The sequence below is a fragment of the Petaurus breviceps genome, unplaced genomic scaffold (genome assembly GCF_028583685.1).
Source record: "Petaurus breviceps papuanus isolate PSGF00001 unplaced genomic scaffold, PetGlider_PUasm1.0 126, whole genome shotgun sequence".
Taxonomy (NCBI): domain Eukaryota; kingdom Metazoa; phylum Chordata; class Mammalia; order Diprotodontia; family Petauridae; genus Petaurus; species Petaurus breviceps.
Genome location: NW_027185655.1, coordinates 2,014,754 through 2,033,035, shown reverse-complemented (window position 1 = coordinate 2,033,035; position 18,282 = coordinate 2,014,754). Strand labels below are relative to the sequence as shown.

Genomic DNA, 18,282 nt, shown 5'->3' with positions numbered 1-18,282 from the left:
CTTCAGGTGCTCTGCCCAAAGGAATATAAATTTTGATTGCTGAAACATAGCAAGATGCCTTCGAGCTTATGGGATAGATTTCTTTTTTATGGACCATGCCTTAAACCCAAATCACTCGGGCTCTCATTGATTGGCCAACAATGCATTCCAAGCCTCGCTCGGTCATTGTCTGGATTCTGATGGCTCAAAGTGAGTGCAAATAACAACCATTTCTGTTCTGGCCAGAAACCCTGAGGGTCTTCCCCTCTCAGACTGATTTTTTTGACAAAGTAAAAGAGTCATTCTTTGCCTCATTTCCTAGCCTTAATCACTGAATGGGTGTTGCCTCAGACAAACTGAGACATGGGAAAGACCTTAGCTTACAAAGGCCAAGGCCTCCCACTGCATCTGGGGCCATGTCTAGTTGCCCTGATCTCTATCTTGCCAATGGACCCAGATGGCTCCAGAGGAGAGAGTGAGGCTGGTGACTTTACACAGCCCTGCCTCCCTTAAATCCAATTCACTTGCAAGTCATGACATCTCCTTCCTGGTCCTCTTCAAGAATAAAAGACAAAAAACAACCTGTGAGGGTCAAGGTTAGACTAGGAGAATGGAAATACGGAAGGTAGATGGAAGGGTTATGTTGGAGATGCGAATAGATCCCAAAAGGGATCAAAAGGTCTGAGTCTGAATACTCAATCATCTTCTGCTTCGTCTGCTCCTCATAACTCCCACTTATGCAAAGCTACCAATTTGGTTTGGGGGGCAAGCAATGATAGAGAGACAGAGACAGACAGACAGACAGACAGATATATACGCACACATATATGCATACATAATTGTCTGCATATAGAGAGAGACCATACTTACTTTTTCCTTTTTCATAATAAAATGTGAAAGAGTTGGTTAAAATTAATTTCATATACTCAACAAGCAAGAAAAGTAGTAAATACTGCAATTTCCTAATTACCATCAATCAATCAACATTTATTAGGTATCCCACTATATGCCTTGAATTATGCTAAGTGCTGAGTGTTGGAATTTTTTTTTAAACTGATAAAAGCAAGTGATGGTTGCAGAGAAATAAAATGGTCGTTTATATATTCAGAGAGCAAAAGGAGGAAGAAATAAAGGAGGCACATGGGCATCAATAAATAAAGATACCAACTCTCTGATTGTCAGATTCTTTGCTAACTAAGTTTCTCCCCAAAAGAAAATCTATTGAGAAAATGCAAAGTTGTTTATCCATACTGTCAGAAGAAGCTAGAATGGATGATCTCATAGATGTCTTCCTCCTGAGGTTTGTGCTGGCAGGTGGTGTCCATGGAAATAAGAGGCCCTGGGGAAAACAGGTGGACAGAAGTCTAGTTAACTCTCCCATTGGCAATCACCTGTGCCTCGAGCTCCTAAAACAGATGCCTCCATAACCACTAGAATCCCACTGTGTGCATACATTGTCAGAAAATTCCAGGGTATTGATGAAATCAGAAACAGTGATGTATCTAGAATTGGAAAACCTGGACTCTTACTCACTAACTGTGTGGCTTTATTAGTAATAACATTTACGCAGCACCTCAAAGTTTGCAAATCACTTTACCAAGTTATTTCTTTCTATCTTCCCAAAAACCCTGGGAGGTAGGTGCTATTATTACCCCCATCTTATAGATCAGGAAACTGAGGCTGGGAGATGTAAATGATTTGTCCAAGATCACACAACTAATATATGCCTGAAGCAAGATTCTATCTCCAATCTTCCTGATTCCAAGGTCAACATTCTGTGTGCTTTTCTCCTTAGCTGCCTTCTCAATTTCTCCATCTACAAAATCAGAAGCAATGGGCATTGAGGGAAGAGTGCCAGACTTGAAAATAGGGGTGCTGACTTCGAATCCTACGCCCATACACTTGTACCTGGGTGACACTGGGCCTGTTTGTAGAGAGAGAAAGATTCTGAGCGAGTCTATGTATTTATAAGATTAGGATAAGAACACTGGTACTAACTACTACGCAGGATATTATTACTAAATAATAATAATAATAGCTAGGGTTTATGGAGAGCTTTAAGATTTGCAAGTATTATCTCATTGGATCCTCACAACCAACCTTGGGGGTAAGTGCTATTATTATCCCTCTGTTACAGATGGGAAAGTTGAGAGAGACAGAAGTGAAGTGATTTGCCTGCGGTCATTCAACTAGCAGCTGTTTAAGGTCAAATTCAAACTCAGGTATTCTGAGTCCTATATATTATCCAGGCATATAGGTGGTAAAATGGATAAAGTGCTGTACCTGGACTCAGAAAGACCTGAGTTCAAATTCAGCCTCAGACAATTACTAGCTATGTGACCCTGGGCAAGTGACTTAACCTTATGAGACTCCATTTCCTCGTTGTAAAAAGAGTTGGAGAAGGGGATGGCAAAGCGCTCTAGGATTTTTTCCAAGAAAACCCCAAAGGGGTCATGAAGACTTGGACATGACTAAAATAACTGAACAGAAAGTTGCAGTCAGGCTAATAATTGGATATTGGATTGGAGGAAAACATTACTAAGCAGTAGTTATCGGAAAGCAAATGAGCTGACACGAGGCAGAATGAGAAGAATCTGTGGTGGGAGGCAGGGGATAGCCATAAAGGTAGTTTGGGTAATTAATCCAGTTAATTAATAGCCCAAGTACGTAATTCAGGCACAGATTGGACTTGACAGATTCTGAATGCCTTTCTAACCATAAAATTTTATGATTCTGTGATCAGGGGCAATAGAATTCCAGACTGTGCTTTAGTTAACCCCTGATAAGGGGTTAATCACATCGTTCAGGGGACTGATTGTTTTCCAAAAGGTTAGAAATATTCTCTGGAGGAAATTCTATTCCCAGAGACGTTGGTTAGAGAAGTAAACAGCAGGGTACACAGGCTGTCTGTAATGTGAGCTTACTGTATTGCAAGGATTCCTGACGTAGGAATTTGGAAGGTACTCAGGGCAGAGTAAATTGGCTCTGATACCTGATTTTTTAAATCTCTGGAGTTTAAAGGTAAGTGAAATTTGCATCTAATAAGATACATTTTGGGAATTTCTTGCATAGAAGAATATTTTGGTTCTAAGGAGTCATGATTTTGCTACATGATATAAATCAACTCAATGCAAATCAGACTAGCACATAAAAAGGGCTAGGGATGGAGAAAAGCCATTTTTAACTAATGCTTAGTTTCTGCATGTAAACTACAATAACTAAATTGATTTATTGTTATCCCCGGGAGGTTGGGGTAAATAACACTTCATGTAAATAATACCATCCATTATTGTGATATTGCCACCAATTAAGTGGGACAAATACAAGATATGGTATGTCCTCAGAAATGGGTCAAAAGAAAATATTCTCCGCTTTTACAAACAAGCAAAGCAATCCTGATATATGTATAGAAAGAATAGCTGTTAAAAGATAAAACACCAGATCACGTGAAATCCATGTCTTTTCCTGAAATGTGCATAATGTCCTAAGCATTATATTCCTATAACATCTCGATTCTCATATTTTCATGATGACAATTTAATTTTTTTAAGTACTTCAGTGTCCTAGAAAAGGAACAAAAGGCATTCTGAGCTACACTATTCTCCTTTTCTGGGATGCTTTTCTCCTCCCTTCTATCCAGTCATCTAAAAAGGAGCTCCACTCCTCTTCAAAAACCAAAAACCTAACCAAGATGGGGCGGCCCGGTGTGGTGGTTCAGTGAGTAAGAGCACCGGCCTGGAGTCGGGAGGACTCAGGATCAGTTCTAGCCTCAGATACTTACCACCCACACAAATGGCCGGGTAACCTTGGGCAAGTTACTTAAGCCCAGCTGCTCTAAAAAAAAAAAACCTAACCAAGATCCACCCTTTCCTCACCACAACTTGCCCATGAAAGCTCTCCAGTCCATGCCAAATTCATAGCAATCTCTCACTTCTATGAGCATCTATGACACCTAATGTCCTATACCACTAGTTGGTACTATCAGATGGTAAGGATAGTATTTTTCCTTTCTATCCCCAAGAGTTTGTTATTAGAATCAAATTTCACATTTGTGAAAGTTGTCTAAATACTACAAAAAACTTTCCAATGTATAATACTGCTATTGTAATTAGTCATTAATAATTCCAATAGTCATGATTTAAAGTTCAGCTCTGAATAAATATTATTTGCATTGGCATTCATCACTTGAAATTGGTATCCTATCTCTTGACAACTTAATTACAGGCACTTTGATATCTCTGTCTGAGTTGGTGTCTCCCTGACTCTAAGGACAGCCCATACACATGTTTAGACATGAGGCTGCCTCACTTACATGCTTTGTGAAATTTTCCCAACAGCTCTGCTTGTCATCCACAGTGAAATTCCCATCTTAGGAAATTCACTTTCAGTGTACAAATGAATCCAAAAACATTCAGGAGAAATGCCAAATGAATCTTCCTAACCAAGACTAAATGAGGGGACGGCTGTTTAAAAGGGACACAGTTCCTTTGTGGAGTGCCAAATTCACCCTAACAGCATTTCCAGGGCTGACTTTAGAGTCAGAAAGACTTACCCTTCTAGACCAGAATGCTGGAAAACTATACTGCATGATATTCTCTGAGACTGGGCTTAGTCAAGATATTTAGGCAGTTCTAAATGTCAGAAAGGAGCCCTGGACTAGACACCAAAGGCTATGGGTTCAAATCCCAGTTCTGCAACTTAATTAATTCTGTGATCTTAGACAAGTCACTTGACTTTTCTCACTTTCCTCATCCAAAAAATGAGGGGATTGAACTAGAGCAGCAATTCTCCAAGCGAGGTCCAGACCCTTTCGGGGGTCTGAAAGGTCAAAATTATTTTCATGGTGATATTAAGGCACTTTAATTTCCAATATGATAAATATCGATAAATATAACCCACATAAACAAAGGCTCTTTGAGTTTCTTTCTCACTCTTAGTTTTTAAGAATATCTGTTACTCTTTTTAAGAATATTTGTCTTACACAATTTTTAAGAGCAAGTGTTTACTTTTAATTTTGAAGAATGATTATTTGCTTTTAATTTTTAAGACTATAAAGGGGTCTGTAGACCAAAAAGTTTGAGAACTACTCAGCTAGATGACTTCTGGGGTCTCTCCCAACTCTAAATCAAAGGACTTAGACCCCTAGGATTGTGGTGAGTCCAGAGCCTATGTCAGGAGCTTGGAATCCTGGGATGGAGATGAAGAAAGCTGTTGTTTCCTGGGTACAATGGAAGGGAAAATAACTTGCTGAGTGCAAGGGCAAAAGCTGGGGGCTGGAAAGCTCTGGTCATGCATTAGAGTCTAGTCTGAGAGACCGAGAAGGGCAGGACCTGGGTCTTCATGATCTGCTTTGGGAAAAACCAACAGAGAGAGAGCTGTTCTGTGAGCCAGGAAGATTAGCTTCAGTCTCTTACAGTGTATATGAACTGTGGGCTTTGGTGTACTCCTGGGGCTGAGTTAGCAGAAGTTATCCTGGACAGCAGTAGCACAGGGTGACATAGGTCAGAGATGTTCATGATGATACCATCATCAGAACTTTAGAGATGCCATAGAAACAGCTCCCCTGCCTCTTCATTGGAACTATTTGGCCTGGGAACAGCTCAAGGATCCCCAAGCATTTGCTACTAACATCTTAGAAAAACAAGCTTGTTAAGGGCTGTTCAGGATGACCATTTCCCTATCCCCTTCCCAATGGCTCCTGAGGAGTCCTCTAGGGTATCAAATCCCACCTTCTTTAAGAGACCTTGACCAGCCCCCCCACCCTCACACACACACACACACACACACACACACACACACTGCTAGTGCCTTCCCTATGAAATTACCTCCCATTTCTTGTAGATACATACATACATAGATACATAGATAGATGGATGATAGACATAGAGATATACACAGGTATCTTATAAAGCATAAGATATACGTATGTATATGTGTCTCTCCCATTCTGATGTGAGCTCCTTGAGGGCAGGGACCATGGTTTGCCTTTTTTTATATCACCAGGGCTTAGCACAGTATTTGGCACATAATAAGTACTTGTTGACTTGCTGGTTGATGTCATTCCATAAGTTCATGGACCTCCCCTCACTCTCACTGCTCCCCACCCCCCCAACCCTCCATGGACTAAGTTATTCTAAAATCACATGGGTTACAGCAATCGCTCTTCTGAATGATGTCATGGAGTATGCCTAAACTTTTTTTCCCTATCATGTCTTATAGTGCCATCCCCAAAGCCTATTATAATACTAGGAACATTATTGATGTGCCAACTGGAAGGGTCTGTGATGTGGTGGTGCCTTTGATGGAGCCTGGGAGCCTGATGCTTGAAAGCTAAATTATAGGAAATATGTGGTACCTTCCCAGGAGGCAGATTCTGTGACATCAGTGCTAAGCAACAGGGAGGGGACACGGCCCCAACAGGATACATGAAGAAACTCAAGCATTTGAAATCCAAAAATGATCTTGATGAAGATTTTTAAATAATGATTTGGCAATACGCTTCAAGACCACCTAGCAGGGCCTCTGACGACCTGACAAGGCCAATGCTCATGGGATATTCTCATACCCCCCAGGCAATAGACTAGAATATCCTAGGCACTAAAGGAGATGGGCTCCAAAGGCCAGAAGGGATTGAAGGGTAGGCATGTCTATAGTCCATGTAGCTAGGAACCAAATGACCTAACTGGGCACCCTGGGGTTAGCAGAACAGGGCAATACAAGGCATTCCATGAGCCTTGGGTCACTGCCACTCAGATCGCACTACTTCTGTGTCTGGGTAGGAAAGAGGAGCCTATAGATGGGCAGCAGAAAGTAGACAACAGCCTCCATTCTCCAGCCCACTAACATTCTGGCCTGGGATGAGCCCAGTTTTTAGATATGGATAGATATGGAATACTTGACTCCCCTGTGTAGGCAATGGTGCCCTACTGGAAGATACAGGCAATGACCCTACACCGGACTGAATTCAGAAGGGCAAAGTCCCACCAACCCCACCTATGCTGATTCCAAACCAATATCTTGAGTCCAAAGTTGTAAGAGGCTGTAAGAGCCCAAAATAAGGGGCAGTTTGAGGAAAGAACAGATCAACAGCCTTCCAGCCACAAGGAAAAGGGTCAGTTTAACCTTGTATCTGAGGAGATGGAAGGGAACCAGTTATTAGGACCCTGAAATTCAGGCTTCTCCCTCAAGAGACTTAGACAAGGACTACGGACCTAGATGAGAATTTCTGTGACGGGAACAATCTTCTACTACCCAGCACCTATACAGTGCAGTCTACGTTTTCATAAAAGGTATTAAGACCAACTTCAGGCTGAGTCGATGAAGGGCTCAGGAGGACAACATCGCTTCCAGGTCACTTTTGTAAAGACATCTGTGAGGGCTTCATCATGGCTCCAAGGTTTGGCTGGTAGACCATGACAGGCAACTCAGACAAAGAGGAGCTTCACTCAGCTGAAGCAACTCATTTTGTCCTCCCAAAGCCCTTGCTAAATATTCTTTCCCTGCTATGGCTAATTCAATTCCCTGTAAGTATCTCATTTTATTCCAGCATTGAATTGAAATCACCTGGGGATTGGCCCAAAACAACTGGTTTTGTCCTCCAGTCACATTCAACACTCAGCCAAGATCAGCCCATAGAGAAGTAAAAGGTATAACTTTGGGTAAAATATTGGACCAGGAAGCATTTAAGGAAGAACTCAGTACCTTTCCTGTCTATTCTACCAGAAGCTAGTCAGTATCTTTCCTAAGTCCAAGCCAAAAAGGTCCAGGATTACAGAGAAGATATGATGAACCCTGAAGAGAACTGGGCCAAGGAGGGGAGAAGGGGAAGTAGTTGTTCCCTGGAGAGAGTTACAAGGGAATACAGGGAGCCTTAATCTCTGGATTTTTAAAGAGAGTCAGGAGGGTGGCTAGGTGGCACAGTTAATAGAGTACTGGCCCTGGAGTCAGGAGAACCTGAGTTCAAATCCAGCCTCAACACTTACTAGCTGTGTGACTTTGGGCAAGTCACTTAACCCCAATTGCCCCTCCAAAAAGTGAGAGAGAGGGGGAGGGGAGGGAGAGAGAGTCAGAAAGTGGAGTCAGGGCTGGGATTAATTGACTTAAATAAGGCATTTTAAAGACCAGTCTGGGAACCCAAATGGAGAGCTGCCTAGCTCTGGGAATGAGGATGCCCAGAGTGCTTGGGAAGTAGGACAGCAATATGATTGGAAAGCAAGGACAGAGATGTGGGGGATCCAGAGAGTAAGTGACTTGGAGGGTGCCAGTGAAGAGCTGGGGAAAGGAGTGATGGCAACTGGTTGTGCTTCCTCTAATCTGAGAAAGAGTATTGGGGGGAGTGAAGCCTGAGGCTGTGAATTGGCTTTCTACTGTATTAGTAGAGAGAAGAGTCGTAGAAGACTACAAAATCCCATTCTGTCTGTAGACTCTAAATCAGGGGTAAGGAAACTGCATCCTCAAGGCCACATGTTCTGAGCTCTTCAGTTTTCTTTTAGAAAGAGATGGCTTTCTTAGTGGGTTCTAGGGTAACCTAGGATATAGGACATGCATAATTGCAGCAGGACATTCCATTTTGGGTGACTCCATTTCTTCTTCTTCTTTGGTTATACCCAGCTCTTCTTAACCCCATTTAGGGTTTTCTTAGCAAAGATGCTGGAAGGGTTTGCCATTTTCTTCTCCAGCTCATTTGACAGATTTGGAAACTGAGGTAAACAGTGACTTGCCCAAGGTCACACAGCTAGTTAATGTCTATGACCAGATTTGAATGAAGATTTTAATCCTGTTTGCCTCAGTTTCTCAGTCTATAAAATGAACTGGAAAAGGAAATGGCAAACCACTGTAGTATCTCTGCCAAGAAAACTCCAAGAGGAGTCATGAGAAGTCAGACATGACTAAAAAGCAACTGAACAACAATGACAACTTCTGACTCCATGCTCGGGGCTCTACCCACTGTGCCCCGTCACTGCCCAATTCCACTTCTACTCCCCTTGAATTATATTTATTTTAAATGGCCATACTTACTGCTGGTTTCAGTTAAGCTTTAACAGGTTTCAGCTCTAGGAGAAGTGACATTATTGTCACAGCCTTAATCTCGTACAACTAGTTATACGACCATAGAAGAGGCCTTTTAGTTGTGTGCCCTTTTACAGATGAGGAAACGGAGGCAGACAGAGGGTGAAATCATTTGCCCACCATCACACATCTAATGTGGGTCAAAGGCAATATTTGATCCTGGGTTCTCTGGCTCCAAAGCCAATACTTTCCCCACTATACCACAATGTTTATTATTGAGTATGTTTTGTAAAGTGATTTTAAGTTATGTTAGGCATAGTGAGATGGAATTTAGGGGCAGTTTTCCCACCACACATCGAACAACCAAGCAGAGTCCTAAAATGCAGCCAAGTCAGCACTGACAGCAGGAGGATATCTGAAAGAATATAATACAGAATACATAAAAGACAGAATAAATAATACAGAAAATAATACAGGAATAATTCAGAAAAAATGACTGATCCATTAGTTATTCAATCAATAAGCATCTATTAAACACCTACTATGTGCCATCTGGGTCTGAATTGGTATGAATAAAGAATCCTGCAGGTGGCCACAAGTATTCAAATTCATATCATGTGAAGTTATGAATCTTCAAAAGATGGTTATTGGCTCCAGTCCAATGGAAATATGCAAAGGGAATTGAAATAATGTGACTGCTACACAGGATTCATTATTCACACTTATCAGGACCCAGCTGACTAAATAAATGTATGTTAATTAATTGGTTTATTAGTATCTTAGCCAAAGCTAAAAACTTGGACCATTGAGGGTACTTTAATAATTGACAGTTGTGTGATTTTTTTTCATAATCTTGTTTTTGTTCCCATTTTGTTTTTTCCTGATAAGAACTTTGAACTTAGATTCTAACCCTGTAATTAAATTAATTTTTTAAAAGGGGGGGATTCATTTCCAGGACCTCACACTGATAATGTTGATTGAATGTCTGGTTGAATGTCTCAAGGAAAAACTGAACCACTTAGCCCAGTATTATTCAGTTTTCATGTATGCAAAATTAACTATTTAAATCACTATAAGGATACCTTGACTTTTATATACATAAAGAAGGATATGATACAAAACTTCTCTGAATGCTTCTATGTTAGTCAATCAGTCAATAAACATTGATATGCTAGCCTCTGTGGTAATCACTGAGAATATAAATAAAGGGAAGAAGATGGTATTATTGAAGATCTTGCAAGCAGTTTGTCCATTTTGAACTCTGGGATTTTTCCAAATGCTCAATTTCTTGTATTATTTCCACAGTGGTGATGTTGGAAGTCAAAACTATTGTCTCCTCAATCATCAATGTTAAATCAGGACTTTAGTATATGTGGTTTAATAACTATAACTAAATACCTATGGCTAAATAATAGGGAGCCACCATGTGTAGTTTATGGTTTAATTGACCCAAAAAATTATGTATGTATGTCTATGTACACACACACACACACACACACACACACATATATATACACACATAAAATATGTAGATCAAAAAATATATATGAAATGATAGGGTCAAAATTAAAATTTCACGAACTCTGCCATATTCATGGGGGTATTCCATTTGTTCTAAATCCAGTCTCTGAAAAATGGACAAGAAAGATTTGTTCAGACAAGAACTGGAGTATGTTCACGGAGTGCCCCTCTTCTGGACCATCGCAGAAGCGTGGTCCGAGGTAGAAGGATTCGAGGCCAGACCAGACGACCTTCTCATCTCCACCTACCCCAAATCTGGTGAGTTCAGTCACTTCACTAAGACAATTACAAGACACTTCCAAAGACAATGTGCTAGTGTGTGGTTGGAGAGCTAGCCTCCATATCAGAAAGATGGTTTAAATACCATGTCTGTCACATACTGCCTGTGTGACACTAAGTCAATCACTTCATCTCTCAACATCAAAGGTGTTAAACATGCAGTTATCAAGCATATATTACCCATAGCTTTCCAAAGTGTGGTTGGAGCCTGATTAAAACGGAGTTCCTATCTGATTTTTTATATGTTGATGTGTTAAAATATATATATGTATATACATATATATATTTCTCTATTTATGTGTGTTGTTGTAAGTCAACATGCAGCCACCAAGGGATCCTCATGTATGGTTTAGGGGCTGTTTCTATCTCAATTTGGCCCCACTGATCTAGACAACTCCTAAATGTGGATGGATGGATGGATGGATGGATGGATGGATGGATGGATGGATGGATGGATGGATGGATTGAAGATGGTAAGTTGCAGAGAAGATGATAACCTGCATTGGATGAGGGAGTTTCATCCCCTGGGATTTCAGTCCCTATTCCTATCCCTTGTATGCTAGCATCTAAACTCACTTTTCCACAAATGGCCAAATGGCTCCCACCGAAACTTGGTGAATCATTCCATTTTAAGAATTGAGGGGTTCTTAAGATTTTTGTGACATAGACTCCTTTGGCAGTTTTATGAAGCTTAGGGTCACCTTTGCAGAAGAGTTTTTTAAATAACTAAGGGAAATGCTAGTTTTCAGTTCAGGGTTAATGAAAATAAAGGTGTCACTTTTTCCCCTCCAGAAATCTGTTCACAAAACAGAGTCCATGGACCTCTGGTTAAGAACTCGTCTAATAGACTTCTTGATTGAAGACCAATAAATTCTACATCTTTTATCTGTTTTTCAGTCATCAAAACAGCAGTGTCATACACAAATATCTCACAAGCAAGGTCTTCATCCTAATTAGTTCTAATGGATTATTAATTGGTTTGTATTTAGTTAGTGGATCAGAATGGCTTTAAATCTGCAATGCTAATAACTTTTCTCTCCCAGTACTGGATACTTCATTTGATTCTGAATGGCCTTACTTGATTTTTCTGTGCTTTGTCAGAGCAACTTGACAAATTTCAGATCAACCAGATCTGTGATGTCAGTGATACAGTCAAAAGAACACTGTACCTGAAGTCATCCAATCAGAATTCAAACCCTAGCTCTCCTCACCTTGGGCAAATCACTTTACCTGGTGGGCCTCAGTTTCCCCATCTGTAAAATGAAGGGGTGGGACCAAAAGATCGCTAATACCCCTTGTACCTAAATCTATGATCCCTTTATATGTCTCTCGCAGCTCCTCTTCTAGCACTTTTCAGTCTCCTCTGCTAGGACAATCAATCAGAGAACATTTCTTCTTATAGATGACTTGGTGGCTTCTAGGTGGCAGGACACGAGTCAAGAAAAGCTGAGTCTGAATCCTGCATTAGATGCTTGCTACCTCTAAATGGGGTCTGGTGGCTAGGGCAGTGAATCTGGAATTAGGAAGACTCATTGGATCCTTTTGCAACATTTCATCAGCTCTGCTTTCTCTACTCTTTAATGTTCACTTTGAGCAGATTTTGACTAGTTACAAACCTTGTAGGGCTGGGCACACAGAAGGGCTTTCCCTGAGTAATAGAGCCTATCTATTCTGGGTTGTTGTGAGGACATTAATGGTTGTAAAGCATTTTGCAAACCTCAAAGCACTCCATGAATGCTGTTGTCGTCATCATTGCTGTTGATGTTGTCCCACACCACATTATCCAAGGGATTGTCTGCTTTACTCATTCACAGTGACAAAATGTAAGCTCCAGCACTAAGGATTCCCAGATGCCTGAGTCATCATAGTCATCTAAGTTCTTAATGGTTGATTCTTATGTTTCCCATAATTTGTCTTCTAATCTGTTTATGATATGACCTTTTATATCTAAGGCATGTGTCCATTTGGAGTTTTGCTTGGTATGTACTTCAAGGTATTGGTCTAAACCTCATTTCTGCCAGCCTGCTGTCCAATGTTCCCTGCAGTTTTAAATACTGAATTCTTCCTCCTTTAGCTGTGTGGTCTTTGGATTTATCACATGCTAGGTTAATTTACTATGTTAATATGCTTCTATAACTTGTGAATCTATCTAATCTTTTCCACTGATTGACCTTTCTTTTCCTTAACTAGGACCAAAACATTGTAATGATTTCCACTTTTAGTATAGTTTGATATCTGTTATTGTTAGGCCCCCTTCCTTCCCACATTTTTATTTTCCCATAGCTTTATCAAGTAATTTTTCTCATAATATAATAGCTGACATTTATATAGTATTTACTATGTGCCAAGCACTGTGCTAAACATTTTACAATTTGATCTTCACAACAACTCTATTATTATCCTTATTTTGCAAATGAGGAAACTGAGGCAAACAGAGGTTAAGTGACTTGTCCAGTGTCACACAGTATCTTTGGTAGGATTTGAACTCAGGTCCTCCTGATTTAAGGACCAGTGCTCTATCCATTGAGACACTTGGCTGCCTTCAGTTCCCTCATGTGAAAATGTTTTTTTTAATAATCATGCTTCCATAAGGTCTTTTCTTAATTTAATGAATCTAATTTCTGTAATTTATGTTTTCCAGGTACCACTTGGGTCAGTGAAATGTTGGACCTGATCTATAACAATGGAGATATAGAGAAATGCAGGCGAGATGCTATATTCAATCGGGTCCCTTTCATGGAACTGATAATTCCTGGATTGGTGAATGGTATTTCCAATGAATGTTTCTTTACCTAGAAGAAATCAGCATTCCCATACTCTTATCCATCATCTCTAGGGCTGACATTATGAAAAGTTATGGTAGAAAAAAATCTTCAAAGCTAAAAACCAAAGCATAGGAAGCTAATCAAATGTTATCTGAGCAAATAAATTCTAATAATCTGATCATCAGATAATAGCAGCAAACTCGCTCCATTCTGCAGCCTCTTGGTGGTTAAGGGGGCAGTAAGAAGAGGAGGAAACATCATTTTACTGGCCAAGAAACACATCATTCCCTAAGTTCAGATCTAAAGATTTTTAGAGCTTTGATCAGATCCTAAAGGAAAATCTTGAATGTACTTATGAAACATTCCCCAACTTTGTTATAGAAGGAAGCACTGACCCCAGTCAAAACAAGAGCCTGGGCCAAGTCTTTGTTTCTCAGCAGACCCTTCTCATATAACAGCATCCTGCCCCTTGCCTTTGTTAGACATGTTGAACCATCACTGCTTAAGGCTCTCTCTCCACTGAAGTAAGCCCCAATCTTCCTGACCTTTCCTGATGCTATCAAAACTTGCACCGGGACCTGTTTCCCAGTTAAATAACACAGAGGATAAAGCACTAGTCTTAGCATGGAAAGACTGAGTTTAAAGCCTACCTCTGACACTGCCAAGTTCTGTGATTCTGAGCAAGTCTCTTGACATCTCTCACCCTCAGTTCACGGGCAATCAATTTCTTCATCATTTCTCCATCTGCAAAATGGAGTCAGTAATGGCTTCCTCTAACTCCCAGATGATGGCATATTTGAATATGATTGAAATATTTCTTGCTGAAACATATAAGCTCCTAAGGAAACTATTTAGAAAAATAGCTGAATAAATATTGTAGAAGACAAGTAAAACATAAATTATTAATATGTGAATTTCAATATGAATTGGATAGAGTGCTGGGTTTAGAGTCAGGAAGACTCCTCTTCATGAGTTCAAATCTGGTCTCAGACACTTACTAGCTGTGTGACCCTGGGCAAGTCACTTGATCCTGTCTGCCTCAGTTTCCCTAACTGTAAAATGGGGGTAATAATAGCACCTGCCTCAGAGGGTTGTCGTAAGGATCAAATCAGATCATGCTTAGCAAAGTACCTTCATAGTAGGCACTTGTTTCCTTCTTTCCTCCCCTGATGAAAATCATCTATCAGGGACTGCTAAGTGACATAGGGGATAGAGCACTGGGACTGGAGTCAGGAGGAACTGATTTCAAATCTGACCTCAGATACTTCCTAGTTGTGTGACACTGGGCAAGTCACTTAACCCCGATTACCTTTTAAAGAAATCATCTCTAAATCTAAATTAAGACTGTTCCAGTGGTGGAAAACCTGCAGCCTCAAGACCACGTGGGGTCCTCTCAGTCCTTGGGTGCACCCTTTTAACTGTGACCGAGTTTTACAGAACAAATTCTTTTATGAAGGGGATTTGTTCTATGAAGTTTAGAGTCAGGCAAAGGGCTGAATTTGAAGACCTAGAGGGTCACATACAGCTTCAAGGCTGCAGGTTCCCCACCGCATCCCCTATAGTAGGTCTATAGAGAGTCATTGCATTCTGGGGGAGGCAGGGAGATGGACAGTCAAAGAGCCCTAGTTTCTAGAGTTAGAGAACTAGCATTCAAATCCTGTCTCTGGTGCTTATTCCCTGGGGGATCCTGGACAAATTACTTAACTCATGATATCTCAGCTTCATCTGTAAAATGGGAGTATTTTACCTCAGTATTCCATAAACCAAATGGCCTCTTTGCTGATTCCAGCTCTAACCTATGAACTGATTTCAAGAGACTCAGAGAAAGATGGTGCAACAAGACATGATTTTACAGAATTAAGCTTGTTTTATTCTTTTTTTTTTAAGAAAAAGGAGGAAAACATTGACCACACAATAAAATTAAATGTATGTAATTTATCAATTATGTAATGGACTTTAACCAGGAAGGAACATGCTAATGATGACTTGGACCACAGAAATTCCCCTATCATGCTGAAGCAGAACTAATCACCAATCTTGGTTGTGTCTTTCCACACTTACAGGAATAAAGCAACTGGAAGCACTGAAGTCCCCACGCCTGGTGAAAACCCACCTGCCAGTACAACTCCTTCCTTCTTCTCTGTGGAAGAATGACTGTAAGGTAATCAATTCTAAAAGGAGGAGGAGGCTGAGGGGGGAGACTGGCCTTCTTCAGATAGGACTTCCATCTCCTATTAAGGGGAGAGGTATTTGTTTCCCAGGGAGGAGGCAATTAGATAAGATCTTGTCTGAAGGGACCCCGCCCCACTAATAAGAAATTTGCATTATCAGAGGTACAGAATTTTAATAATGGCTGTCATTTTACATAGCACTTTAAGACTTGCAAAGCACTTCACAAATACTATCTCATTTTGTCCTCACAATCAAAGGTAAGTCCTATTATTATCCCCATTTTGCCAATGAGGAAACTGAGTCAGAGATTAGGTGAATTCCCTAGGGTCCAATAGCTAGGAAGTGTTGGAGTCTGAATTTGAATTCAGCTCTTCCTGATTCCAGGTCTAGTGCTTTATCTACTGAGCCACCAATCTTCTTCCCTTCCTAGGGATTCTCTCACAATAATATTATATTTCTACATATATATATATGACAGAATATAGCAGCATAATGCAGTAAAAAAAAAAAAAGTTATCACATCAAGTCAACAAGTACTTATGAAGGTAATTTCTCTGCAAAGAATAAAAGGTCCTTTGGGATAAGATCTTCTTTCTTATTTCCTTACCATTTTTGCATCCTTAATGATTGAGGCAGTGCCTGACACACAGTAGATACTTGAGAAATATATGAATGAATGAATGAATGAATTGAAAGGAATCAATTCAGCAGTAACCATCCCTCACTGGAAAGTCCCTTGATCACCCTGCCTATTGGGCACTCTTACCAGTCATCCCACACACACTCAAAGAATTGATATTCGTAAAGCACAGGTCTAAGCAGGTCAGTCCCCAATTAAAGAAGTTTGTAGAAATCCCATTGGACTCTAAAATGAATATAGATTCCTCTAGTTGACCTCAGAAGCCCTTCAAAACCCATCTTTAGCCCACTTTCTCAGCCATAGTACAAATAACGCTCCTTCATGCACTAAATTCCAGTGAACTATTCATTTTGCTATCCCAGGTTCTGAACTCCCTGTGTCCCTGGCTCAGTTAATTAATTCACTCTCTTACCTTGTTTCCTCATCTATAAAATGAGAGAATTGGAAGGGTCCTTTCCAGCCTTAGATCTATGCTCCCATGGCCTTCTATTTCTTGCCTCTTATGGGTTGTCAGGCTGTCTCCTGTGCTTGGAATAAACTCCCTCCTCACTTCTGCCCCACATCCCTATCTTGCTTCAAGGCTTAGCTCAAATTCCACCTCTTACAAAATCCCCCCCATTATGAGTCTTCCCCATGAAAATTGCCTTGTACTTGTTGTATATTTTTTAGTTTCCTTGTTATGTCATTTCTCCCCCAAAGGAATGTAAGTTTCTTTAAAGCAAGGGCTATTTTGCTATTGTGTTTGTATGCCTAGCAAATAGTAAGTGACTTTCCCAGGGTCACATAGCTAGTAAATGTCAAGTGTCCGAGGTGAGATTTGAACTCAGGTCCTCCTGACTCTAGGGCCAGTGTTCTATCCACTATGCCACCTAGCTGACCCACATAGTACAAACTTAATAAATACTTGTTGAACAGATGAATAAATGGTTTTAAAACTTCATAGAACAGCCAACTTCCATGATTTATTTTTAGTAAGTAAAATGTAATCAACTCAGCATTTTCTTTGATGACTGCAATGCCTTAATATCATTCTTTTGATGTAACAGGAGTTCCCCTTATTGAAGAAGGTGGGAGGGAGCTAAGCTTACCTGGGTCATCTCCAGGGACACTTTTGGTCCACCTGAAGGACTTGGTCTTTGAGATGGTGATGCAATCCCCTCAACTCAACAGTCTTTATTTAAAGGGAGAGATAACGTCTGACCTCCCTCCCTGCTTCCCACAGGAAGAACTAAAGAGAGTTCCAGGGCACATGTTCTTAAGTGCAGAGTGAAAGCAGAAGTTGCCTCTCTTTTCAGCTCCACCCTGAATGTTCCCATGGGGTTGTGCCAGAACAGATGGGGAGACAAGACCTGGTAACCCCTATAACATCAAAATATGAACACTGAGTCATTACAGTCACCAATAAATTGAGTTTGTTATACTGAACTTAGATCTAGGTGAAGTATAGAGTGCTAGCTTTAGAGTGAGGGAGATCTGAGTTCCAATCCTCCCTCAGATACTAGTTGTTTGACACTGGGCAAGTCACTTAACCTTTATCTGCTTCAGTTTTTTAATCTGTAAAATGAGAATAATAATAATAACACCTACCTTGCAGATTTATTGCAAGAATCAAATGAGATAGTATATATAAAGTGCTTTGCAAACTTTCAAGAGTAATCATAAAATACAAATGCGAGCTGTTATTATAACCTGCTAAGTAAGGAAAAAACCCAACCATGAAACTTCAAAACTCGACAAGCTGGTTTGGAGTGCCTACAATGTAATAGGTACTGTGCCAGGTTTACAAAGACAAAGACAAAACAGTCCCTGCTTTCATTCTCCAGCAGGGAGAGGAGGAGGGAGGGAGAAATGACATGCAAGGAAAAATCTAAATATTTCATGTTCAAAATACAAAACAAGTCTCCCCACTCCACGGAA

The 18,282-nt window shown here is 40.4% G+C and overlaps 1 protein-coding gene and 1 long non-coding RNA gene across 4 annotated transcripts in view; one reads left to right on the top strand and one right to left on the bottom strand.

Annotated features, from left to right (window-relative positions):
- The window catches only part of LOC138163804 (sulfotransferase 1 family member D1-like), a 33,059-nt gene that overhangs the window by 5,904 nt on the left and 8,873 nt on the right, over window positions 1-18,282 (top strand). The window contains exons 1-4 of one of the 2 annotated variants that reach the window (XM_069091378.1): window positions 2,877-3,000; window positions 10,613-10,767; window positions 13,430-13,555; window positions 15,617-15,714. In XM_069091378.1, coding sequence (XP_068947479.1) covers window positions 10,623-10,767; window positions 13,430-13,555; window positions 15,617-15,714 — 369 coding nt within the window. In that variant the 5' untranslated portion in view covers window positions 2,877-3,000; window positions 10,613-10,622. Of the gene's footprint in view, window positions 1-2,876; window positions 3,001-10,612; window positions 10,768-13,429; window positions 13,556-15,616; window positions 15,715-18,282 lie in introns of those variants that run through there. The other variant, XM_069091368.1, reaches the window with a different exon arrangement.
- Window positions 988-17,619, bottom strand: LOC138163829 (uncharacterized). 2 transcript variants are annotated; one of them, XR_011168932.1, is made up of 3 exons: window positions 17,454-17,619; window positions 14,204-14,297; window positions 988-1,318 (listed from the first exon to the last, which is right to left on the bottom strand). It is a non-coding gene; the product is annotated as an uncharacterized lncRNA (long non-coding RNA). The 2 variants fall into 2 exon arrangements; XR_011168931.1 differs by lacking the exon at window positions 988-1,318 and adding an exon at window positions 9,081-9,403.